Genomic DNA, 27,957 nt, shown 5'->3' with positions numbered 1-27,957 from the left:
CATCTCAGGCTGTAATAACACAATACTTTATATTTTATTTAGCATCTTTTATTTCAAGTACCTTAAATGGGATTATCATCACTTCCAATTTCCAGACCAAGGTACTGAAGGCAGAAAACTTGTAAGCCATTTAGTAGGTGTGAAACAGTAAGTTCACTAAACCAAGAACAAGAGCCTGAAATATTAACATAGAGTCTTCAAATTTCTAGAGATTATTCCTTCACTTGGAAATGAAACAAACGGTCACTTTCTCTTTTATACATAGCAACAGAGAACATATATTGATTATCAAATTATCACATTTATGGCTCAGACTTTCATTAATAACAGAGCTTTCATCACAAAATGGCCCTAAGTAGACAACTAGGCTTCTATGGGGGAAAAAAAATGTAACAGGTCAAAAGGAATATCTGATGTGGAAATTAATGCAACCAAAGCAAATTAAATTTTTATCCATAACAAGTCAGAAAAATGGCAAAATTCCTGAAAATTTTAGCTACCTGTTACTGATTGTTACAAAATTCTTAATTCTGCCAGATGTAATCATGCTCAAAGGCTCATTTTGCTATTAAGACCTACACAATATCTCCTTGGCTAAAGCTTATTGCTAGACTGGCTTCAATTCACATATCTGTAACATTCACGGTCAGAAGATTCTGGAGAACCTGCCTCAGAGCAATGCAGGCCAAAGCACGGACATCAGCCGGGAGGGTCAACAGCGAGTGGATCAGCCTCTTGATGATGGTCTTCAGGCACAGGTATGCTGCATTCAAGTCGCGGTCAAAACCCTGTCCCTCCAGTTGGTGGGTCATATGATTGCAGAGGTTTCTAAACTCAATACTATCCTTTAAAAAAAAAATAAAGCAAAACCAAAGGCAGACATTAATACAAAGTAATGGAGTAAAAATAGATTCTATCAAATTCAGATACAGACCAGGAAGAAGGTTCTCAACTTTGGGCAAGGAGGGAAGGGTATGTGAACTTGAGTGGTCTATGGGACAATTTAACAATTTAAACTTCCGAATTTCTTTTTAAAAAGGCATTATGGAGATGCCCATTAATTGAGGAATGGTTGAACAGGTTGTGATATATACATATAGAGACATATATAGATATTTAGAGACATATTTGTAATGAAATGTTATTATGCTATAAGAAATGACAAGTAGGATTTCAGAAAAAAAAATCTGGACTTAACTGAACTGACAAAGAGTAAAGGAGCAGAACCAGAACCTCGTACACAGCAAAAGGAATATTGTACACTTAATTGTGAATGACTTAACTACTCTCAGCAATATATTGATCTCAGACAATTCCAAAGGATTCATCATGAAAAGGGATACCCGCCTTGAGAGAAAGCATGGATGACATCTGAATACAGACTGAAATATACTATTTTTCATTTTTTATTAAATTTAAGTTTTCTTTTACAAAATGACATATGTAAATATGCTTTATTATGGCTACACATACATAACCTATATCAGATTGCTTACCGTCTCAGGGACAGGGGAAGAGAGGGGAAAGGATAAAATTTGCAACTCAAAAAAAATTTTTTTAAATGTTAAATTTTTTTTACATGTAATTGGGGATAATAAAATATTTTTAAAAATTTGTTAATGAATATTTCAAATGCTATCCCAAGGTATAAACAACAGAAAATGGGCTTGGGTAAAAACTATGGACTTCTATTATATACAGTTGGTTTTTAGATAGGTAATAATTTTAACAAGGTAACATCTATTAAGTAGCATCCCTTTCTCAAAAGTCTGATGCTCGCTTGTAAATGTTTTTAAATGTTTCATCGACGTTAATTTTCTTTTCTTCTTTTCTGTTTGTGTTGGTATTACTAACCCACAATACCTCCCCAATCACCCACCCCTAAGACTCCCCTTTCCAAAAAATAGGTATAATTAAGAAAAGAGATATCAACACATTCACTGTCTGAAAATGTGTCTTATTCTGCACTTAAACCTTATCATCTCTCTGCCAAGAAGTGGCAAGCATGCTTTGTAATAGAGTAATTCTTATTTTAGCGCTTGGGAGAAGGGAAAAATACGAACATGTCTGTGGCTTCATTTGAGGGTTCTGTCCTGTGACGCAAGAGCACAGAAGTTTGTCTCCCTCAGTACTCAATGCAAAATAAGCATTTATTAAGCATGCTTTTTCACTGAATTTGAGAATTCCCCCAGTCTGCATTTGAGAAGTAAAGCAAACCTTTGTACAAAAAGAAATGGGAGAGTTCAAGGCAACAAGCAAGTGGACTTTCAGAACAGAGCCGAACAATGAAACATGTGGTTAGCGTGCCTAACAGCCAGGCTCAGATAGCATTCATCACCCAAATAAGAGTAAAATAGATTTCTGGGCTTTGCTGAGGTCCCTAACATAATTCCAGGTTTTAGAGAACCTCACAGAAAGCATCTGTGGGGAAGAGACACACACACACACACACACAGACACACACACACACAGACACACACACACACACACACACACAGACACACACACACAGACACACACACACACACACACAGACAGACAGACACACACACACAGACAGACAGACACACACACACACACAGACACACACACAGACACACACACACACAGACACACAGACATGAACTGTACTGTCCCCTTATGCCCTGGGGAAACTTTGGGTCTCTGTTGAGTTCTGCAAGACTCTTTATTTGACTATTTTGGTATTTCTTCCAATTCTAGTTAAATATATTAAAGGTCAAAGAAAACAAATTCACAAGGGAAGCCTTTCCGGGTGACTATGAGGACCCAAGACGGAAAAAGGAAACCAAGTGACTGCCTCTCTTCCTTTCCACAATCGAGGAAAGCCAAGGTGGGGGCCCGTGAGTCAGAAGTGACCTCAAGCTGAAACCCCTACTGTTTTCACTGCAGAACAATGAAGTCCACAGAGAAATCATTTAAGGAACCAGAGCATTAACTGGCCCATAGTCTTCTGTTAGAGACTCACATAATAAATATTTGTGATGATTTCATTAAAGTGTTTTCCGTTCAGCCCAGGAGCAGATCCCTCCCAACAGCTTTTGTTTGTCAGATCCCATATGTTCACCCAGACAAGTTAATATCCTAGATGGTGATGGGAACCACTCGCCAAAATTAGAACTCCCTGGCTTTTTTGTCCCATTTTGATGAATCTAAAAGCTGAGTTCAGCAAGTCCGAATGTTGATGAACATCTTTGAAACGGAGTATGAAATGTTGAGCCATGAGAACCCCAACACATGGTCACCCTTGACATAACATGGTGAGCTGGAAAGGTATCCTTCCTGACATCTCCTCCAGACAATCTTTTTGGTACAAGGAAACAAATCCTAATGCTAACCTCATAAGACTTGGGTTTGTTTTTTTTTTTCCTAATTGAGGTCATCACCTTTACTTCTATACTACCCCCATTTCCCCAATGCATTCCCTCCCCTCTCCACTGCTCTAACAGACATCCCTTATGAAAAAATAACTAGAAAAACTAACCAAGATAGTCACAGTCTCACATTACATGCATTATTCCATACCCATAGCCTTCCCTCTCTGTAAAATGTGAGGAGGGGTATCTTTTGCTATTTCTTCTCTGGGGTCAAGTTTGATTATTCTAATTTCAAAACATTCAGTTTCAATTGTCTTGTTACTCATTATTTATATTATCTTCCTGGTTCTATTTATTTTGCTTTGTATCCATTCATATAAAATCTTTCTGCACTTCTCCGTATTCGTACGATTCATTTCTACTAACATGGTCACATTCCATTACATTTGTCTAGTGATTCCCCAATCACAGACATCTACTTTGCTTTCAATTCTTTGCAAATACAAAAAGTACTTGTGTAATATGTATATGAAGGTATATATGAATGTATATGTATATACATATAATATGTATGTATTATATGTACAAAATAATAATATGTATATAGGTATATATGAAGGACTTTCTTTTTATCTGTGACCCCACTGAGTCATATGCCTAGCAGGTCTAACTACTTTTTACAGTACTGACTCTACTTTCTGAACCAGGTTACAGATATAGCAACTCAGGTGAGCTGACCAGGAGTAACTAAAAAGTTTTCTGTGGTCAGTTCCAACAAACATGGCTTCATAAAATTGTGAATTATTAACATTTGGAAGAGTCATCCCATAGTCATTAGCCCCTGAATCTGGTCTGAGACCGACTCTCCCATCATCCCCATCATAGGCACAGGCTCTAAAGCCAGCACACTCTTAAGTCAAGGTTTGACAGGGAGATGAAATGAAGTACTTAGAAAAGGTAAAAATAGTCCCATTCTATAGATGGGGAAACTGACAATAAATTGATCTGCCTACAGTTGGCTCTGATATGCTATAGATTTCAAGAGGCATACAGACAGGGAGAGAAGAGATTAAATATTTCAAGCAATAACAAATTTGAAAGATTCAAGGCTTAGTGTAAAGAATGAGTGTATTTTGACAGTCTGTGGCTGAATTTGAATTCAGGCCTTCCTGTCTCCAAGCCCAATGCTCTATCCACTGTGCGCCACCTAGTTACTTCTAATGGATCTCAAATCCATCTTAAATCTCCAGCTCCCTCCTCTTCTGCTTTGCATTTCTTTCCCTAGTGACTATACAGAAATCCTGCGAGAGATGTTCCTTGCCTTGGCAGCTAACCAGTGCTTCCTATAACTTTGTCCTTCCCAGAGGAGATGACCACCACCAAGAGGATGTGCAGTGCATGCCTAGACCTGAACTGCACTGCTCAACTCCAAGTTAAATGTAATATCTCTGGTTCCAGTTTCCCATGAGTCTTCATCTCCTAAGAGTTTGTTATGAGATGATGGGGATTCTATAGTTGAGTACTTCACTTATTTATACGTCTGTTTATGGGCTTCTGCAAGTCTTGATTTTTTAAAGTATTTTCTAACACTCTTATAAGTCTTTTGTGTTTTAGACATTTTTTTTTTGGTGGAGTAAATAGCTGCCCTATATCCAAAAGTGTGCTGGTAAACAATCGTTTCTCTGAGAGGAAAAGTATGCACGACACACTTTCAATTAATCTACATTAGCATTTTATCCATAGCTTTCTGAAGGTCACACAATCAACAAAACACCAAATCAAGCCCTAATTTGTAGCATTTGCCAACTTCCCAGAGGTATGTGCTCAAAGTGAAATATTTAACCACTGGGTCTTGAAGGCTGGTTAGAGCTGGCTCCAGTCCATCCTTGCCTATACTTCGTACACTAAGTACAATTCTAAAAGAGGACTTATTAATCCCTTTGAGGGAGAACCTAGATATTAGCCAAACTTTAATAAGCCAAACTTTAATAACTTTAATAACTCCAGAGAGTATTCGATGGACTAGTGAGGGGAGAGTTTGAGAACATTTTGGAGTCACATTCCCTAATGGAACCTTTTGCTTCTGTGTGAGCCCAAAGCAGGAACCTAATAGTGGGGAAAGGGCACCCCCTATTAGATACACAGATTTAAGTAAGCTAGTCAGGCTCTGCCTTCAAGGAGTTTCCATTCTGATGGGGGAAAAGAGGAGAGGCTAGGGAGAGGGACTGATTGCTGCCAGTGTGGCTAATGACTGGAAATGAAGAAAATGGTTTCAGGGAAGTATTCAATTCAGCAAACATTTACTAAACACCTATTTTGTGAAAAGCATTCTAGGATACTAGGGCAGTTAGGTGGCCCAGCCGAATACTGGCACTGGAACGAAGAACTCATCTTCTTGAGTTCAAATGTGGCCTCAGACACTTACTAGCTGTGTGACCCTGGGCAAGTTAATCTTATCTGCCTCAGTTTCCTCATCTGTAAAATAAGCTGGAGAAGGAAATGACAAATCACTCCAGTATCCTTATCAAGAAAACTCCCAAATGGAGTCAGAGTCAGACATGATGCCAAATTCCTGAACAACATGAGATGCTAGGGAAACAGTTGAAAAATGACAACAGGCCCTACCCTGAAGGAGCTTAAACTATTGAACTGTATTGATTCTAAATCTTTTATGTGTCATAGACCTCCTCTGACAGGCTGGTGAAACCTGTGGACTCCTAGGAATATTTTTAACTGTATACAATAAATAGCACTAAGAAACCAATTATATGAAAATACAGGTATCAAAATATGTTTAATATGAGTTCACAGCCCCCCAGGCTAAGAACCTCTATTATGTAGGGATACCAAATATACACCGATAATTGTTAAGAAACAAAGGGAATCCAGCAAAGTGTTCTAGGAGAGTCAAACTCAAACAAAACTTGGCTCACTGATCTTTACGTAAGGATCTCTATGGGATCCTTATTCAATTTAAAACGCAATGTTCTCTCTGTTCTGTTGGCATTTTGATTTACTTTGTTCCCTATTTGTCAACACATTCTAATCTGATTTGGGCAATGCCGAGAAGAGGGCTGGACCGGGTTCTGTGCGCTGGCTTTGGGTTTGATCCTCTGCTCCAGGAAAATGTGAGGAGGGATGGATTACTTTCAGCTGAGGTGATCAGTGAAGGCTTCATGGAGATAACACCTGAATAACTTAATAAAAAGGATCTCAGAAAACAGTGTAGGTGAAGGAATATTTTCAAGGCACAGAGAACAGCCTACGCTCTGAACAGAAAGATGGGTATATGAGATCAAAGAATGCCTATCCTACTTGGCTTGACTGTAAAATGAATAAAGAATCGTATGAAATAAGGCTGGCAAGGCAGGTGAACTCTAGGGGGTCTCAAATGCCAGGGTAAGGAATTTGTATGATATAGGCAAAGGGAATCCTCCAAGACTGTTCTCACCATGACTCTTCATTGTTTTCTAGAAGAGACTCTGATTTCACCATCCTCTCCCTTCCCAACCTTGTCTCATCTACTTAGTCAGTTTATGTTTAGACCACCTCTGCTCTCAAACCCCTCCCCCACTTGTCCTTCTGGCAAACCCCAACCCCGAATCGTCCCCACCAGCAGCCTCCTCAGCTGAATGGGTCTACTAGGAACTTGTAACCTAATTTCACCTGGGCCTTCACTGCCTCCAGACAATCCTTTCACTTCCATGACTGGCTCTCTATGGCATTGCTTACAAAGCCGATTACTTCACACCTCTTCTCACACCTCCCACACCAACCCCCTTCACTCTCCTTAACACAAGCCCTCCCCTCCTACTTTACTGAGAAAAATACTACACTTTCTCATAATGCCAACCCCTGTGTTTACTTGACTACACCTCCTTCTGTCTTGCCATTTTTGTACCCTTCAAATCCATCTTCTCCACCCTCTCCACCCTGAATCTTCAAAGTCTCCCTACCCTATTTGCTGGCATCCTTGCTGATTAAACATGCCTTGGTCTGTAGCATCCTTTAACCCTGCACCATCCTTTCAACCTATCATCTCCCTCACCCTCTTCCACTCCTGCACCTCTCTCTGCCTCTCCCTTCCTCTCTCCTCACACATAATTCTTTTTAAAATAAATAAAGCAGTCTACATTAATTTTCTCTCCATCCTATCCTCTCAGGCAACATAGTACTCTTTTTGCTTGTAGTAAACCCAGGGAACTTGTTACTACCCAAGATGGTATAGTCTGAAGAAATAGTGGCAGAAATAAAGTTTGTTTCCAAAAAAATCATAGATAAGAGATGCTTACGAAAAAGTAGAATGCTTTAAGGAGGAACAAGTAGGAGTATGGAGCCAACCAGGTTTCTTCACAAACATGTCCTTACATCCAAAGGCATTGTTAGTAACAGAACACAAAATTATCCAGAAGGCCTGATCTCTTTTAATCAATTTAATGAAAAATAAGGTTCTCCCAAATAACTCTAAGAGACTCATCCCTCCAACAGGTCACAGACACAGTTGTCCTTCCAGAGAAAGAGGTAAGGAAGGGGTTAAAAAGGACAGCCCTACCCTCTGGTTCACCATTCCTGTCTGATCCAATGTATGTTCCTGACCAGTTTTGCTTGCAACCCCTTAGAGAATAGAAATTCCTTAGGAAATAAATATACTCAGCTAAGGCTTCTTGAATCAGAACTCAGGCTGAGATCGAGGTAAAAAAAGCCAACAAAATAAAACTGTAGGTATACCATAAGCTAGCTCTGCTCTGTTGGTCTATCAATGTCTAAGTTATGTAGATTCTTAGGAATACTTACAATGCCCCATGGAAAGAGAATGTGTGTACATTAAAAAAACAAACAAACAACACACAAGATGGAAGCAGAAATGTACAGCTAAACACACACACGCACATGCACCCACACACAATGAGAATGTGTGACAAAATGAACAGAAAGCTAGTTTAAATACAGGTTCAATTCAAGCCTCTGACACACATGACCATGTGACTCTGGGCAAACCACTTAATATATGCCTGCCACAGTTTTCTTATCTGTAAAATGAAAATAAGAACAGTACCTACCTCCCAGGGTTACCTGTGGGAATCAACTGAGATAATATTTGTAAAGCACTTTGCAAACCCTAAGGTGTTATCTAAATGATAGGAAACATACAAGAGAGGTAGCTGTATGTATGTATAAGTATGTTTATCTTCTACATATGTAGTATGTGAGCATGTATGTAGCTGCCTATTTCAAAGGCAATGTTCAGTGTGATATGTGGTGGACCCAAATTATGGTCTATAAAGGTCTTTGAGCCACTCTACTTTGACAACCACTGCTTTGGGAGCTCATTCTACGTTTATAACTGCCTTAGGTGCCAGGATGGCGGGCCTAAGGCTTTAAAAACAAAAAATCCATTGGCACTTACATCCTAACTACATCAGCATGCAGGGTAAGGTTTGTTTGTTTTTAAACAAATGAACCACAGCCTATTCTGATAACAATATGTTTTTCTCACTATAACCCATCTTCTCTGGGTTTTAAATAAAGGTGTGCTAGCCTCCTGCTGGCTTCTCTGCTACCAGGCACCCTTCCGTGGGAATTTTGGACAACGAGCTCAATTACTTAGGATCCAATACGTGACCTCAAAACATGAAGCCCAAGTTACAGTCACTCAAAATCTCATCTTTAATGCATTCTGTGCCTGAGCTCCGGACTCTGAGATAGGAGGACCTAACTGCAGACCCCAACACAGACACCTAGAAGATTAACAGAGCTGCCACACCAGCCTTTGACAGGCTGAAAGGCAGGTCCACATCGACCAAAGAAACAAAAGAATCAGACCACTAAAGAAAAGTTATCTAAACCCTCAAGAGAGACTTACCTGCCCATTTGCCACCCCCTCACCCAAGCTTCCCCTAAACTGCATAGTGAATATTCCCAAAGATCAGCCAATTTGCTCTCTACACCAGAAGTGACTTCAGGGCTGACCATATTTAACCCAAGTATATGGATGACCCCAGCTGTGCTCTACACACCCAGTCCTAGTAGGTGTTTAAATGCAGAGAACCCACTCATTTTATCTCTGGCCAGTGAGCCACAGAAGTCACTAATAATTTTTTTTTTAACAGAGAAAACAAAAGCCTGAAAGCTGATAAGCATTCAAATTCCTTTCTCCCCTTCACCACTTTTCCCCACTCAATGTAAAGAAACTCTGGTGTTAATTATGGAGCCTGAGCCGTCGTGAAATCTCACCCAAATTTAACCCTCAGCACACGGGCCCACCTTTGTCCTTTCAGTATAACTTGAAGGGCCTGGTGAGTGGAAAAGAATTTAAATGATAGCCATGAAAACTCAATCCAGTCCAAGAGACCTCCCAGTTTGAATTCTTCCAAAACAGACCTAAATGAGCCCCGCACACATGTGAGTTTTTATATTTTACATTTCACACGTATGTTTTGTGGATCCACAAGACATTTCTTATAAAGGTTGATACTTTTGTAGCCTGATCCACGTTATGAGAAAAAGGTATTCCTAGAACTCATGTGCAGCAAAAAAATATATGCCACTGCTATGCAGACTTTACTATAACAAAAAAAAAAGCCACATAAATATCAAACCCAGAAGAAAGGTCAGGGTAGAAGAAAACACCCTTACTGAGCTGGTTTGTATCTCCTCTGAGAGGCTGCAGAAAGAAGACCATGTTAACAGTCACCACTGGAATCAGTTCTGAGGCTGGTTGGTTGAAACCAATACTATTCCATGTTAGCAACAGCAGACTCATGTTTTTCTTTCAAAAATACAATCTGGGCAACTCAAACAATGCAATTAAGCAAAAAAAAAAAAAGCATTTTCACGTTATCAAAAAAGGAATGACATGATCACAGAATCAATACAGGGCAGAAAGGATGCATGAGAAGACTATATTAGCCTATTTCCAAGGATAACCTCACAGGTTGTTGTGTTCATCCTTTGTCCTCAAAGAGGACCATGACTTCAAGATGATAACATGACTTACAGTTGACTTTGATTTGAGTGAGGGAGGGCTGTACAAGTTCACCAACCTCACCTTCTTCTTCTGAGCCATCTGGAACCAGTGACCAGATATTCACCAGGATGACTGGAGACGGCCCAGGACGCCATGGGAGACTCTGGCCCTTTCAGGCTAAGGTCTTATAGCATTCTCACTTTGAGTGAGATACACCCATTCAATGAATAGACTTCTTTAAGTAGTTGCTCATGGATGACCCCTTTAATCAAAAAAAAAAAAAATCAAGCATAACCTGCAGAACAGAGGCAGCACAGGATAAAGGAAAGAGAGCTAGTCACTGTGTCAAAGATGCAAGTTCAAATCCTATTTTTAACTTATGAGTGGTGTGACACTGATTCTCTGATTCTAAGCCCTATAAATTTGAGTTGTTGTTAGGGGCAACAGGAACACAGAGTTGGAAGGAACCTTAAAGGTGATACAATCCAACTTCCTTATTTTACAGCTGAGGGAACTGAGGAGCAGAAGGATGAAGTGATTTGCCTAAGGTGACACAAGGAGTAAGGAGCAGGGCCAAGATTCAAATCCAGGGCCTCTGATGCCAAGTCCAGTTCCTTTTCTACTGCACATAATACCTAGAGCATGCCATTGAGGTCACATGACCCCAAAATGAAGTGAGCCTATCATATAATAGTGAAGGACATCAGAGAGCCTCTCCTGGCATTAGAGTGGTATCCACCGTCCTCCCCACAAAAAATTAAGCCAAAGGAAAGCTTCCTATTCTTGAATAGATCCTCTCCTTGAGGACAGGAACCATTTCATTTGTCTTTGTATTTTGAAGGTCTGGCAATATATGTAAATATTTAATAAGTACTTGTTGATGATGAAAGATCTGTGGAAAACAGACAGGAATGCACAAGATGAAAGGGCATGAGCAGACTGATTTTCAATTCCGAAGTGAGAACCCATACTTTATTGATCATGGATCCATCTAAGCAATCCATGGAGATGGCACTTGACTCTGGAGTCTAGGATCCACTTCTGACACCCAAACAGAAGGGCCTGAATTAGAGGACAAGGCATTTCACTTAATGATAGCTAATATTTAGATAGCGTATACTGTGTGCCAGGCATTGTGCTAAGTGCTTAACAATAATTATCTCACTTGATCCTCAACAACCCTGGCAGGTAAGCACTATTATTACCCCCATTTTACAGATGAAGAAACTGAGACAAGCAGGGGCTAAATAACTTGCCTAGGGTCACAATGCTATGTATTTGAACTCAGGTCCTCTAAACACTGTGCCACCTAGCTGTTTGTCCTTAATCTCCTGGTGCCTCAGTTTCCTCATCTGTAAAGCAGTTAGACTAGATAGCCAGTACTGTAACCTCTTCTGTTCTCAAAATGAATGCTACCCTACCTAGGAATGTATTCTGAGAAACTCAAAGAATGCAGAATTTCTTCCACAGCCCCCTATGATGATGACCAAAGTCATCACCCTGTGTTGTCAATGAGAAATAAGGGAGAAAAAAATTGTTTATAAATCAGCTACTGAACATGAATTTCCAAGTCCCCCTCAGGTGGAGGAATCTGTAAAATGGCATATCTAAACCTACACTTAGAAGAGAGGTCAAAGTCAGGCACATCAACCCTAGGGCTGAAGTAGTCCAACCTGTTCTGGGTCACAGGGCCTGGGTTCTTATCCCAACTCTGTTTAAAACTTTCCTTCCTCAAGTTTGTTTCCGCATATATAATATGAGAACACTGGACTAACTAGCCAATGTCATTTACAGCTCTCAAGCTGGGATCTTATGATATTCCCCCTTCCATGGGGGAGAAGGCTATGCCTGAAAAAAGTCTACCTGAGGAGTGGGTTGTGGCCATATGAGAGAACAGCTTGTGAGGTCCCATGATTCTGCCCACCTGGGGAGGTCAAATGATGAGGAGAAAACCATGTCTGGGGACACAGTGAAAACAAAGAGAAGAATCTGCCTATTCAAGACAGGCTCTACATAACAACTAGAAAGATGCTGCTCATCCAAGAGTGTCTTTGATATTGGTATGTTGAAGGTTCTATTTTCTTTGATCTGTCAATAAAACATCCTTCTTTAACTTGGTGAGGTGCATTCTAGAAGGAGAGACAGGAATAGTTAAGTATGCTTCCAAATTTTCAAAATGGAATTGTGAACCAGAAAATTCAGAACCACACAGAAGCCTCTGTATCAAGAGGACCTCTGAAGCAAGGAGCACACATGAGTAAATTTAATACAAATAACTGATTGTTAGGTTATTTCAAATATTATCTAGCTGACTTTTCCTGTGCAAAGGGCCCATGTATCTTTTCTGGGTCTTGAGAACATTTTTGCAACATCCTCCTCCTCCCCCAGAAATAAGGCTAGATTGGCAATGAACAGAAATTTAGTCAATGTCTTAGCCAACTCCAAAAATTGTTTAAAAGAAATTCTTAAGAATCAGAATCTTTTAGTCATTAGGGTAGAAGCTTTCTGAGAGTGTTAAGAGAACAACTCCATTTCAAAGGACAGCGAATAACTCAAAGAATGCATAGTCTAAAGCTTTTAAAAAAATTAATAAAGGTCTAGTTTAACACTTTCAGCTAGACAGTTTCACTATAACCGTAGAATAATAACTTAACATCCAAATTCCATGGACTCAGAGAGAGCATCCATAAATTTAAAAAATATGAGATGTGTACTATATTTTAAACAGTAAGGTTTTAATTCATTTTGAGTCAGGTACAATGAAAGTGAAAGATCACCTGAATCTATTGTCTAACATCTTGAAAAGATTAGAAGGGAGAATTAAATGTATAAAGACCACATGTTGACAAAGGCAGAATTTTCATTGAAGTTGAATTTAGGATTTCAAAATTTGATTTTGACTTTATGTTGAAGCCAAAAAAAAAATCAATTTCGTGGGAATACATCTCAAATTATAATGTCTATGATATGATTCAAATATTTTGTACAAATATTCACAGTAAGTTGAATTTAGAAGTCTCTCCCCTCCCTCTTGATTCCATTTTTAAAAATCATTCCTTGAGCCTCATTTCTAAAATATAGAGAGAACTGAGTCAAATGTACAAGAATACAAGTCATTCCCCAATTGATAAATGGCCAAAGGACATGAACAGACAGTTTTCAGAGGGAGAAATTAAAGCTATTAGTCATGAAAAAATGTTCTAAATCACTACTGATTAGAGAGACGTAAATCAAAACAACTCTGAGATACCACATCACACCTATCAGATTGGCTAACATGACAAAACAGGAAGATGATAAATGCTGGAGAAGATGAGGAAGAATTGGAACACTAATTCATTGTTGGTGGAGCTGTGAACTAATCCAGCCATTCTGGAGAGCAATTTGGAACTATGCCCAAAGGGCTACAAAAATGTGCATACCCTTTGACCCAGCAATACCACTTCTAGGATTTATCCCTAAGAGATCATAAAAATGGGAAAGGGTCCCACATGTACAAAAATATTTATAGCAGGTCTCTTTGTGGTGGCCAAAAACTGGAATCAAGGGGATGCCCATCAATTGAGGAATGACTAAATAAATTGTGGTATATGAATGTAATGGAATACTACTGTGCTATAAGAAATGATGGACAAGAAGACTTCAGAGAGGCCTGGAAAGACTTACATGAACTGATGCTGAGTGAAAGGAGCAGAACCAGGATAACTTTGTACACAACTTGTATACAACAACCACAGTGTGCAAGGAATTTTCCTGGTAGACTCAGTACTTTATTGAAAGGCAAGGACTTAAATTCTCAACGGATTCTAGAGGCAAAATGTCTTCCACTTCCAGAGAAAGAATTATGAAATTCGATTACAGAATTAAGCAGATCATTTTCTTTTGTATTGTGTTTTATGATTTCTCCCATTCATTTTAATTCTTCTATGTAATATGACTAAGGTGAAAATGCATTTAACAGCAATGTATGTGTAGAATCTATATAAAATTGTATGCTGTCTCAGGGAGGGAGTGGAAAATAAATCTAAGATATATATGGAAGTGATTGTAGAACACTAAAAACAAATAAAATAATTTAATTAGAATTTCAAAAAAATAAAAACATAAAATCATTTCTTGAACTACCTAAATTATAAATCAGTCTGTACTTCCATTTCATTTTTAACAACTTGGTTCAGTAAACATTTATTAAGAACCTACTAAAAACCAAGAGCTATGCTAGCTGCTGAAGGATACAAACAGACATAACACATGATTCCTATTCCCCTGGAATTTAGTCTTTCTTATACATAATAATTTTACCCCATATGGAATTCCAAAGAATTCAATTAGTTTCCCATCACAGATGGAACCATTGAATTTTAGGGTGAGATCTAGACCAAACTCTTTACTCCATGAATGGGGAAATTAAGATTTGTGACTTGACTCACACAAAAAGTCAATGACAGCCAAAAGAAGGCAAAGTTTTCTGAATCATGTTGGTTTTAGGTCATTGACAAGAACTAAACTGGTCCACATCAGAGGCTAATATTGACAGCCATTGTCTAGTAACATTTAAAACTGCCATCCACACCATCACATGGGGAAAAGTTACAAACTAAGGGATGGAAAAAGCAAATAACATTCTAAAGCATTTCTCTCCAAGAGGCATGATGCAACTGGGTACAGCAAATTATCACACTAAAGTCAACATCCACGTTTTCAATTTGATGATATTCCTTATTGATGTGCATGTCAAATGTCCCCAAAATATTGTGGTTTCCCCAGGAAGTATATTAAGGCTCAAGCCAGGTCATTTGTCAAAAATGTTGTGGGGAACTGAAATTTATTTTTTGTCATCATATCATCCAAGGTATGGCCAAGTAAAAGACTCTTGAGAAGAAATGATTTCCCTTGACTTCAATAAATCGCAGCTTTTTTCTTCCCCCTCCATTTTCTTGTGATGGGTAAGTATCCTGTGTGATTCATATTACTTTCTGAGGGAGGCCAGTGGGTTCTTTCTCCCTAGTCTATCCTGTGATCTTACTCACTCTGGGAGCAGTTTTTTTAGTGTAGAAAAACCTAAGTGGCTAGATTTTATTCACATTTCTTTGGTAATCCAATGATCCTTAGGTTCTCTTTCCAAGTTCTATCTTCTAGCTCCATCATCAATCCTTGTAAGGTTTTCAAGTCTTTTTCCAGTTGAGTTGTTTTTTGGTCCAATTTCTTGCCATTTTTGCCAACTGGCGTTCCAGTTTGAAAATTTTATTTCCCATTCATTCTATTCCTTTATTCAAATTTTCCATCGCTTTCTCCATGTTATTGACTTTTATCATTTTGTTTTATTCTATTTTTACTGATGACAAATGACAATATCATATAGACGCCAGATCTCTCTTCGCTGATGTCATTTTATTTAATGTGTTTTTCATCCAAGTTCATCATGTGTCTTATGTTGTTAGATCCAGCTTCATTTCTTGGGCTGATACAGTTAATTTGTTATTTTCCCTCCATTCCTGGAATTCTCTTCCTTCCCATCTCTGCCTCCTGGCTTCTTTCAAGTCCCACCTTTGACAGGAAGCCCTTCCCAAGAAAGCTACAAGAAGGCATTAATGTTAATGCCTTCCCCCTGACACCACTGACAATTTATCTTGTATATAACTTGCTTTTAATCTATTTGCTTGTATGCTATCTCTCCCATTAGACGGTGAGCTTCTGGAGAGCAAAGGATTTTATTTTGCCTTTGAGTCCCTAGCACTTAGCACAGTCCTGGCACTTAGTAGCCCTTAATACATGTTTGTTAAGTTGACTTCTTAATAGAATGCATAGCATTTACTCATCATTTGGGGGTAGCTTTTTTCCTGCTGTTTGCTCATTTCCTTGTCCTTTCCTTATCTTTGAGGCTTTCTTTGGGGGGGGGGTGTCCTACGGTTGTTTCCCTCCTTTTCTCTTTTAAATATTTGGCACTGTATCTCATTTGCCCAAGGCAGCAGTGAGCCCTTCACAATTTCTCACTCCTTCACCCTGTCAGAGTTCTATTAGTTTGTACTTTTTTAGAAAGCCCCAGAAATGATCGCATCCTCATTTTTATTCTTTTGTTATCCCAAAGCTCCCTATCTTTCACCCCGTAGATCTAACTATTCTCAGAGGACCCAGAGGGGCCAGCAGTGGGGAAATGAAACTCTCCCCAGTGTTCAGCAATGGTACTTGGTGGTAAATTAGAAAGTCTCCTCTGGAGCTGCTTAGCAAAGTTAAGAATAATCCTGGGCTGGGGTAAGACACACCAGAATCCCTCATATGGTGTGTAAGTACATAAAGCAGAAAGAATGCTTCTGTCTTAGAACAACTGAAAACAAATCATTTTCCCAGCCATATTACACTATAATCTTGCATAATTCATAAAATTTTCATGGGATCAGAACTTCAGAGCACAAAGCAATCGTCAGTTGTGTTTCATGAACCCAAGGTCAGTCCTATACAGATAAGTAGCAGCGCGTTAATAAAACACCCAATGAAGAAGACCCCAAAATCTGCCAGTCACCATAAAAAATCATTGTCCACAGGAAATTAAACATTTTTACTTTGGGATACATGTAATGTCAATTCTCCCATAGATTTGCTTAGGGGATGGTATTGTTTTTTTTTTTTAACTGAAAAACTCCAATGAAAAAAGCAGTTTGTGATGGGTGTCTGCATGATGATAGCTGCTCCCTATTCAGGGACACTGGCTACTCCTAGAATACAATGTTGTAGCATTCCCACCAAGATTCAACTGACAGAAACGTTTTTTAAGGTTTTTTCATAATAACCTTTTCCAATCATTTGTATTTTGGAAAGCTGGGGTTTTATTTTTTGTACTGCTTTTCATATCATTCATGTCATAGGGAATTATAGAGCTATAAACGAGTTTCTTGTAAAAGTCAGTGCACACATGGAAAAAACACACCAGGCAGTCTGTGGTTAGCCACTGAGCCTCTTTCTAATACAGAAAACACAAGTTTGTCCCAAGTACAGAGCAGTCCTCAGGGCACGGAGAGGGTTCAGATAGCGTAACCATGAGCATAGATTTCCTCCATGGCTTCATAATGATTTTTTTGGAGACATGGTTCCCAAGTTTGCAGAAATTGGCCTCGCTCCTCAGAAGTAAAAACTCACCACACTTGTTATCAGTGTCTGAACTTCTCCAGGCAACAGGAGATTCATTCTTACAATGTGCAAATAACATTAGCAGTGTATTTGGAAGCCAGGGTCCAGAGCTGATATTCACACTGAAGCAAAAAGAAGAAAAACAAAGACTACCAACGATGGATGGATGAGAGCAGAATGAGGCAACATACTTGGGATCATAGAGAATGAGGATCTACAAGGAGAAGTTAAAACTCTTCTTCCTACTAGTGACATTTCTTTAGCTCTATCTTTCATAAATATGGCTTACAACACTGAAACTTTGGGATTGAGAAAGGGTGTAAATATTACAGAGAAATTCTTTTGAAATGATTTTATGATCTACCCTATATTTTTGTGTTCAACTCTTCATGACCCCATTTGGGACTTTCTTGGCAAAGACACTGGAATGGTTTACCATTTCCTTCTCCAGCTCATTTTACAGATGAGGAAACTGAGGCAGAGTTGAGTGCCTTGTTCGGGTCATATAGCTAGCATCTGAAGCTGAATTTGAACTCATGAAGAGCAATCTCCCAAAATCCAGGCCGAGGACTCTATCCACTTTGGCACCTACCTGCCCCAATTAGGACTCATTCCTCATGTACAGATTGTCTCCACGGACAATTTTCAAATAACAAATTAGCTTCCTTCTATTATCTTGCACATTTCTGGGCTACCTCTAACTTTTTAAATCCTTAGTAAACAAGTTTATCAATTACTAAGTAAATCAGTTTTCCTTTTTGGACCTAGGTCTTTTATTGGTGTAAAAGCCCTGATGACAAATGCCCACAACCAATGTAAGTCAACACCTGGTCTGCAACTCAGTCTTAAGAGAGATTACCTAGCCCATCAAGACCCACAATTTCAGAAGTGCTGAAGGGGTCAAAAGTAGAAAAACTTTAAGAAGCCCTGACCTAGAGCACTGAGCGTTTAAGTGACTTGGTTTAAATCACACAGCCATTACCTGAACCTAGCTCTTCTTGATTCCAAGCCAAGCTTTCTTTACTGTGCCAAAAAAGTTTGGATTTAAAAAAACTACAATGCATCATTACCTACTTTGAGAAGTATCCAGAAATAAAGTGGCTTTAAAAGATCAGGTAGGAATCCAACAGGAAAGAAGTGGAAAGACATTTAAGCAACAGGAACAATGTAAGCAAAAACATGATGTTGCAGAAGCCTTTTTCACCCGTAAGTAATTTTTCAGGAGGAAATTTGTTTGACTTTATTTTTAGAGAGGGAAAGAAAATCGAGCCTTGCTAGCATAGAGTTCTAGAGGAAAAACTAGAGTGCTCTGAACTCTGGGAGGTCACCTGGCCACCCAAACAGCAAGGGAAGTCCTGTGGGTGTTGTCTCTGCAGTCTTCTCTCTTAAATGGAGAAAGGGTTCTTAATCTAGGGTCTATGAACTCAGTTTAAGTTAATTTTAAACTCTTTAAAATTCATATTTTAATAACTATAATTTAATAGAATTGATTTCCTTTGTAATCCTGTGTATTTTATTTTCTGGTTTTTTTTTTAAACTTTATTCTGAGAAGGGGTCCAGGACAAAAAAACCCTCAATACTGACACATCTACTAGAACTGATCCTCAGCTTCCCCCAAGAGCTGGAAAAAAGCTTGTACATCTGACAAGGTTGTTCTATGACAATTTCAGAGTCATCAAGAATACTGCCCTCACTTTAAAGGTGCAGGCAATTTTGAATTAAACAGTTTCAGGGTTATTATAGAAAATGGCTCCCTGATCCATCAACATCACTGGATTTTCCCCCTATAATGAAAAAAAAAAAAACTTTTTATAGCTCTGGTGCTATACATTAGGCTCCTGTTCCAAAAAGCTAAAATTTATCGAAGTATCCATGAACAATGACAAATAACTGGCAATGCTCTCTAAGCAAAAAGGCTAACAGGCCAATCAGAGAGGTATTAAATGTATCCATCCTCTTTAAAAGGGAAAACAGTTCTGAGCCATTTAGAGATGGAAGGCAGGATACAACAAGGGTAGATCTCTGAATAGCTGGAGAGAATGACAAAAACCAAGAGCCAAGACAGATCATTTGGCACTCAAGAGGTCACTATCATCCTCACTAAGTGGTAAATAAAAAGAAAACCTTGGAAGGACATGCTTCAAAGCAGCTGCAAACTGAGCCCACGTTACAGGCAGGTTCCTACTAGCTTCCCAAGAATCCTCTACTTTGCATCAATAACCCTGCAGATGATCCCTGTCCCCCTTTCTTCCCCAACATAAACACATAGTGCTAAACCTACTGGAGTTCAAGAGTATCACTAAAAAGAAAAAGAAAAAGAAAAACAAATTTACAAAAGATTTGTGTCACAACACTGCAGGTATGGCATGTATTATATCCAACAGATCAATTTCAGGACTGTTTCAAAGAGGTTAAAGGACCTGTACACAGTCATGGTTAATAAATATGAAGGATAATTAAGATTCAAGTCTTGGTTCCCATAAATCATTCCTTTATACCAGTCTTCCCTGATAAAGATGGAAATCCAATACCAAAACTTGTGAAGAAGCATGATTTCAACTGAATCCACTGAATCCTAGGTCTGCTAGGATGGCTTACTACGTATAATCTCATTTCTTAATTGGCCAGTAGAACAATCACCAGCTTCAACCTGAGTCTGGTATTCCCTTAAATAATAAAATTATGACTTCATATGTATAATGGGCATTGTATTTCTTGCCTTCTCGATGAGTGGGAAAGGAGGTTAAGGAAGGGAGGAAATTTGAAAATAAAAATTTTAAATACATAAGTAACACTAGGGAATTATGGGAAGCCATGAGCTACACTGACTAGCTAGCAGGTAAGTGGGGGGAGCTCCCCCAAATAGCAAGCATGCTGAACTCTGCCTCACATGCTGACCATTAAGGGACACTGCCCTAGTCACTGTGTCTGCTGGAGAAAAATGGTTGCCCCTTTGTTTACCCACCTTTCCTCAACCTCTACCCACTTTACTTTGCTGATATTAAAAATACAATTCTAATCTCTTTTGCCATTGTTTGGTATTTCCCCGTCTATGTAAAAAGGATCTGTCCTTGTCCTTTCTTCCATCACAATTAGTACAGCTGCCTTGAAAGGCAATATGAAATAGGAGAGGCAGTGTCAGGGATGTGCTAGTAAATATTTAATAACCAGATCTCGGGAGGTGGAGGGAATGGACGCAGAACGTGCTTTTAAATTTAATCTGCATCATTAATGTTTTCTCTATCACTTTCATAAGTCTAGAGCCAGGGCTTCTTAACCTTGCCACTCCTGACCCCTTTTCCAGTTTCAGCAGTGTTCTTTAGCATGTGTGGCCTGAGGGCATTTGAAGTGCAAAGCACACATGGTTTGTGTTCAGAAACAAGGCTGCAGTTGCCTGATGCAACAGCACTGCCAGAAACACCTCAGATTCATTACCCGTTTGATTTTTAATTAATTTTTGGTCACTGTGCATTCTGAAATCTTTTGCTGTTGCCAAATTTTTTCGACCCCATATGGGGGTCATGACCCACACTAGACAATCAACAAAACAGTCATTCAGGCTCTGATTTATAGCATTTGCCAATTTCCAAGGTGTAAAGTTTACACTGAAGATTTAACAATCAACTTTCCAGAGCCAACATACAGCTAGCTCCAGCACACCCTTGAATGCATTAGACTGGACTCAAATTGTTTCAAATGCTTACTTGCTATGTGATCCTGGGCATGTGTCTCAGTTTCCTCATGTGTGCAATTAGAGGATTGGACTTAGTAATTGTCTCTAAGATCCCTTCCAGCTCTGTATCAGTGATTCTCTGAACATTTCTTCTTATTTCTGTAATATAACTGGGGCCCAAGGGTTCTGTCTCTTTCTTATCCCACTTAGAGCACAGTAAGTAGGAAAGTAGTGTGAAAGAGGTTAATTAACACATGTCATTTAGGATCAGAGGTTTTCTAAATAGTAACTGAATATACATTCTCTCGCAATAGCCTGCATAGTGGGCCAATTTGACATAGAATCCTTCATGTCACAAAGATTATTTTGGTAGCTGTGTCAACAGTGGATTGGAGAAAGGAAAGACTGGATGCAAAGAGACTGGTTAGGAGACCAATTACTCCAACAGCCCAGGTAACAGATGAGAACACCTAAATTAGGGTAGTTATGTTGTGAACGGAGACTACAGCAGGAATGGAGGGGACAGATGCTGGGGCAGCATCAATTAATTTGACTTGATGAAACTCCATGGGGAGTCTTAGGCTCTTGGTTTCTGGATGGAACACTGCAGAATCAAGGAGTCAAAAGTTGGATAATTAAAGTATTAAAATGTTACTTTAACAAAAGTGAATTATATAGAGATGTATATTCCATGTTTTCTTTTCTGTCTTGCAGATGTGTGGGATGGCTCAGGTCCCTACATAAATCAATTACTCAGAGGCCTCTCAAGGTGATGACAGAAAAGAGATTTATTCGATTCTCGAGAATCTGGACAATCCTACAGCAGTTCACCTGGAGTAGGAAAGCCAAAGACAAAGAAAAGGCAGTGATTTATATAGACTCTAACGCAAGTCCCTCCCCCCTCACTGACCATTATTCTCATTAGCTGAGAATATGATCTTACATTCTAGACACGAAATCTAACCAATCCCTTTTAAAATGAAGACATTGAAGAATTAGGTAAACTTTATCCAATCATTGAGACCCTAATGTGCTACACAGTTTTATATCCTTATATGGAATTATTCTGTTCTAAAAATATAGTAACCTTGAGCCTCTCAGTCTTACCTCACCCCTGGGAGAAGAACTACAATCTGAGAAGTCTTCACTAAACCTATCCCACTCACAGACTCCATCAGAATGTAAACTCATTAGGAATAAGGATCATTTCATTCTTTGTATTTATGCTCCCCATCCCCAATGTTTTATTTAGCACAGTGCCTGGCATATAACAGGATTGCGTAATGTCATTTGTATACTACACTGAAATGCCAGTCACCCAGCAGGTAATACATACAACTCAATTAACGGCATGCACCCTTAACTATTCTTTGCCTTTTTAATCAGCATTGGGCCTGAGACAAGGTCCTCTCTAATTTCTTTTTCCTATTATTCCATTCAGTTAAAGGACTCCAGATTTTCCCTCTTAGAATATAAGCTAAGAAGTCATCTTGGGGCCATGTCCAGTTGTCCTGACTTCCATCTGGCCACTGAATTCAGATGGCTCCAGAGGAGAGAGTGAGGCTGGCCACTCTGCACAATCCTGCCTCACTTAAATCCAATTCATTTGCATGTCACAACATCACCTTCCTGATGTCATGGTCCTCTTTGAGAATGATAAGATTATCTAGTCTAACCCCCTTCTTATATGATGAGGAAACCAAAGTCCAGGGAAACTAGAGACAACATGGGGTAGGGTGTGAGCAAAAGCAAGATGGATTTGAAATCAGAGAATCTAGAACCAAATCTTAGATCTTCCACTTGATATGAGTATGGCCTTACAGTCACAATCCATTCATACTTCAGTTTTAAGAAAGGCAGTGTGGTGCAGTGGGTAGAGCAGCACTGCACCTGGTTGGTTCAAATCCCAATTTAAAAATTTATTAACTGTATGACACTGGCCAATTCACTAAATTTCTGTGCCTCGGTTTCCTCCTGTGTAAAAAAATAAATTCAGAGCTACAGCTTCTGAGGTCTCTTCCAGCTCTCTGCCTATGATCCTTTGATCCTAAGTGAATTGCCCAAAGTAGAGCGAGATTCAAACCTAGAGCCTCTAAGGTAGTTCTCCTTCTACTACATCACAAGGTTTCTCTTTAAAGATCGTTATTCTATCACAAGTCTCCTCTTCTGATGCCTGTCTTCAGTTCTTTCATCTGCTCCTGTCCTCCCCCCCCCCCCCACTACCCTCTAAACAAACCCCAAACTGTCAGTTCCAAAACAGAATACAATATTCCAACTTCTCTCAATTGGTCTGACCAAGGCAGGGTCATTTGGAGTCCAATCTGATAAACGGGGTGGGTAATGAAGCAGAGCCATGCAGTTTAGAGGAACATGAACTTCTTTCCAACAAGATGCAACTATAAAATAAAGGCCTATTTTCTCCTGTAACTTGCAAACTGGCCCTGAAGACAATTCCAAGAGAAGGATGTTAAGCTACAGCAACACTGTTTAAAAAAAAAAAAAAAGCACAGCTCTTCCCAAGAGGACTTTATGAATAATAAAATAACACATTATTATTGGTTTTATATAGCCAATAATAATATATTTATCACATATAATTAATGGTTACTTATTAAATAACTCATAGCCTTATTCTATAAAGTACAATTTAATTCCATAAAGTAGACAGCCTCAAGGGTAGGAAACCTGAAGCCCTCTAGGTCCTCAAGAGCAGCCCTTTGACTATTCAATACCCTTGCTCTGGGTATTGGGATCACAGGAGAATGGATTTAGAGCCAGAAGGAATTTCACACGTCATCCTGTCCAATCTTTCAATTTTATAAATGAGGTCACTAAAGCTGAGATAGGTTAAGTGACTTACTGAAGGTCACACAAGTAGTACATTTAGAATTTAAACCTAGGTTTTCTGACTCCAAAACTGACTACTACTAAACCTTGCCATCTCTCATTATTTTACCTAATATGTAGATATGGAAACTGAGACCCAGAGAAATTTATTGACTTGCCAAAAATCAGCAGTCAACAATGAGGGGCAAAACTAGACCTCAAAACCAGGTATTGTGGCACCCTAAATTCAGTGCTTTTCACATAACAAAATGATTCTCCTATAATACTTCTCTAGATACTTAAGTGACACTATAGAATTTTAAGCTTTATTTTAAATTTATGGAATAAAATATTGTTTTAAAAAATATTTCAGGGTGTGCCCTAAAGTCACACCCAGTAATATAACAGTTTTCTTTCTAAAGTACAAGAAGAACAAACTCTGAATATTACTAAATTCATCTCAAGCTATCACTTGGCTTCCTAATGTCACACACATTATTTTAAAAGCCCTTTGGGTACATGTTCAACAACCAAGACACTGGAAACCTGTACTTAAAATCTCTGAGCTTGGAAATTATTTAGCTGAAGTCTTTTACTTTAGCTGAACCCTTTTGTTTTTACATGTAGGGAAAACAAGGCCCAAAGGAACATCCTCACCAAAGGTGGTAAAGTGAATTAGTGGCAGGACCCAGATTGACCACTAAACCAGAATTCTATCCTTTATGGAGATACTGCTGTGCTATGTGGTAGGTGACTGCTCTGCCAATCAGCAATATTTGGTTAAGCAGTTTGCAACCTTAAGAGGGAACAGGTGCCATGTAAATATAAGCTCTTTTACTTAGCAGGCATTTAATATTAATATTCACACTTCAACACTTTTGGCTCAGCCCTTCTAAGGACTGCTCAATAAGCATTTAGATTATTGACTCACTAGGCCTCTGAGGCCAGGGGTGAGCCAGACTAGTAGTGAAAATAAATGTAATTCACGGGTGTGAAAAAACTTTAAAAGGAATAAAGATAATTTAGTGCGGGGAAAACATTCAGGTGACTTACTAATCCCACCTGTACCACAGGAAAGCATTTATTAAACAAACCACTGAACGGTGAAGCTGAATGGGGCCTTTGAGATCAGAGGCCAACCTTAAGTCATGGAAGATGAGAAACTGAGGCAAAGGGAAAAAGGAAGCTTCTTGTTCAAGATCACACAGTTTTAATTAAGAGAACCAAAACTTGAACCAGCTGCCCTTTCCAACTCACCAGAAAATTTAATGCCTGGCACATAGGAGGTACTATATAAATGTTTTTATTATTACACTAAGTGATGACCTTGGTCAACTGTTTTCACATCTAAAAGCACACAATACGGGTGATGATTTCAAAATTTTAACCCAGTGCCCTTTCTAATCCACCACAAAACTAAGTGCCTGGCATATAAATATAAATTTATTATTAAAGGCCCTGTTAGAAACTTTCAAGGAAAATTTATTACAGCAGAGTTCAGAGGAATTGAACACTTTGGCCAAAGCGGTCCCCTACCCTCTTTTCAGGAGAGGGGAACACTGCACGCAGAATGAGATGAACTATATACTGTTAATTCAAGACAGATGCTCCCACCAGGAGATGGATTGGTGCGTTCTCCATTAGGTCACCATTTTCTCTATATGCCCATTACATAACCCCCCTTAATGCGATCCCCCTCCCAAACATACTTTAATATAGGACCCATGATCAGAAAATGGAAGGATAGTTTTATGTGGGGTGTGTCTGCTTGTATGCATGAGGTTCATTAAGCGAGCTCAGTGAAGAAAAAAGCCTTCTCCAGGTAAGGCTAGGTCATTTTTCTTGGCTACATTTGTTTCCTTTATCTGAAACTTTGTAATTTTCTGAGACCACCGTCTGTCTCTTGATTGGTGGAGTCCACCTGCAGTCTGCCGGCCTGATTAGCTAACTTATTCTCAACTCCTTCAACAACTAACAATAACTCACTGTGGAAACTTCACTTTTGCCGTCTCTCCGGCCCTTTCCAATCCACCACCGTATTAAGCGCTACATCAATGTGGATGGCTATTATTATCGTTACGGGCTAAGCTAGGCCCACGCACACAAAGGCCACAAGGATGACTGCGGGATGGCTTCCCCTCGGATCCAGGGGGCCAGCTGTTAACTCCGTCCAGCACCAACACGCCTGCACACACGCACGCTGTCCCTGCACCTCCACTACTTGGCTTCCCCGCTGGGCCTCCACCCCAGTGCCCCGCGTCACCTCGGCTGACCCAGCCGGCCTGGGCAGCGGAGGCCGATGACCCCGGCCGGGAGAGACTTACTTTTAAGTAGACGGGGAAGTGCACTTCTTGGTGCAGGGGGTTCAGGATGGTCTGCTCCACCCGGACAAGCTGCGAAGTGCTCTCGACGACGCGGGCCAGCACGGCGCGCACCGCCATGTGGGCCAGGTCGCACGGACCGCGGTCAGCGCCCAGCTCGTCTCCTGGCTTCGCCCCCGCCGCCGGGCCCTCGCTGTGGGCTGCAGCCACGTGCTGGGGGGATTGCAGGGCGTCGTCCCGGTCCCTCTGCCGCTGCAACTGTCTTAGGATCTGCAGGGCCGCTATCTGGTGGCTGATAGCGGCCTGGAGGCGCAGATTGCTGCCCATGGCCGTCCGCGGGTTTTCCGAGCTATTCCTCGCGCGGGTGGGGAAGGAGAGGCGGAGGCCGTGGCTAAGGTCAACGGGGTCACATTTTCCGGCTGCTTCCGTCCCCCGCACTCACGCCCCATGCCGTGCGAGCTCCTCTTCTCTCCGCGTGGGGCCGAGGCCCCGCCCCCTCCACCTGCCCTGGATGCCCGGCTTGTTAGTTTCAGCTGCGTGCGAAGACCTGAAAGCCGGCGGAGCGGAGAGCTTTCCTTCCCTCCCCTTTCTGTAAGAAGTAGGGAGGTGTGACCCTGGTGATTTGTGCGCGTCTTTGGGAATAAGAAAAGGAAAGCTTCTCCTTTGGGAGACCTTAGAATGGAAAATAGAGCGCAAAGACCAGAAGAGAAACTCAAGAGAAGCGCATCTGGAAAATCTAAACCAAAAGGCCATCATCTCTCCCCTTAGCTACAGAAGCTTTTTTGTCTTCTGGCGGGTATTGTTTGCAACAAGGCAACATTGTTGCAACTTGTTTGCTCGTTTCCAACAAATGGGCTTTCCCTATCTCTCTCCGGTGTTTCACTCTCCATTTGCTCCTGAAAGTCAGATTGTGTCGCAGTGGTGATCGGGAGTTTAAGGAAAGACGTAGGTTTGAGGAAGAAAGAACTTGGAAATCTGAAAGGGGAAAGAGTCGCACCTGAACTAACTCTAGAAGAAGCATTCCTGGCACCACAGAGTAAGTCAGAGGATCCTATGTGTTTGTGTAAGAAGCTCCCAAAGGATTTAAGGCAGCAAGATTCGATGCTAAATCCACTTCTATGCTGGGCAGCTGTACAAATATTTGCTGTTTTTAATGAAGTCTAACATTGCTACTTCCTTGATTTAAGTTATTTCAAAGAACCAGCAATTTTATGCTTTGGTAGATGAAGGAAACCAGCGGTCTGTATTGGTGCTTAAGAAAGATGATAGAAAGTAAGAAACACTTTAAGGGAAGAGATGCTGAGCAAATCTTTCTCTTTTCTTCCTGGTTCCCATGTTTTCCTTTTTTTTTTTTTTCGAACAGCTTAAGTGTTCAATTTAGAAAGGGGCCTTAATGGTCTTTGCTTGGAATAATTTTATCTAAACTTGCAGCTTGCTCCCAAATTAAATTTTAAGGCATGTTTTTCATGTTCTTTGAAAAGGCCAAGACTGTTTCTTTGATCAGGGTTGTCGGCTCACATTACCATTTTAATCACATCACTGCCAAAGTTCCTTTTCGTTCAGCAGAATTAGGCTGGGCAGATTCTGATTTGCTGACTGTGATTACAGGGCAGTTATCTTTCACGGGATCTGTATTTGCAAAGCCACAATTTTGTCTATGGCACATCCCAAGGACCAGATTGTGCATGTAGCATTTTTCAAAGTAGCACA

At 40.0% G+C, this 27,957-nt stretch overlaps 1 protein-coding gene across 1 annotated transcript; it reads right to left on the bottom strand.

Annotated features, from left to right (window-relative positions):
• Nucleotides 1-32: 32 nt before the first annotated feature.
• On the bottom strand, nucleotides 33-26,744 carry DLEU7 (deleted in lymphocytic leukemia 7). Its single transcript, XM_072610499.1, has 2 exons — nucleotides 26,251-26,744; nucleotides 33-845 (listed from the first exon to the last, which is right to left on the bottom strand). The coding sequence occupies exons 1-2, from the start codon at nucleotides 26,572-26,574 to the stop codon at nucleotides 624-626; spliced, it is 546 nt and encodes a 181-aa protein (XP_072466600.1). The 5' UTR covers nucleotides 26,575-26,744; the 3' UTR covers nucleotides 33-623.
• Nucleotides 26,745-27,957: the final 1,213 nt, after the last annotated feature.

Source organism: Notamacropus eugenii, chromosome 5, assembly GCF_028372415.1.
Source record: "Notamacropus eugenii isolate mMacEug1 chromosome 5, mMacEug1.pri_v2, whole genome shotgun sequence".
Lineage (NCBI taxonomy): Eukaryota > Metazoa > Chordata > Mammalia > Diprotodontia > Macropodidae > Notamacropus > Notamacropus eugenii.
The sequence above is the reverse complement of the archived record's forward strand: the minus strand, read 5'-3'. Positions and strand labels throughout refer to the sequence as shown.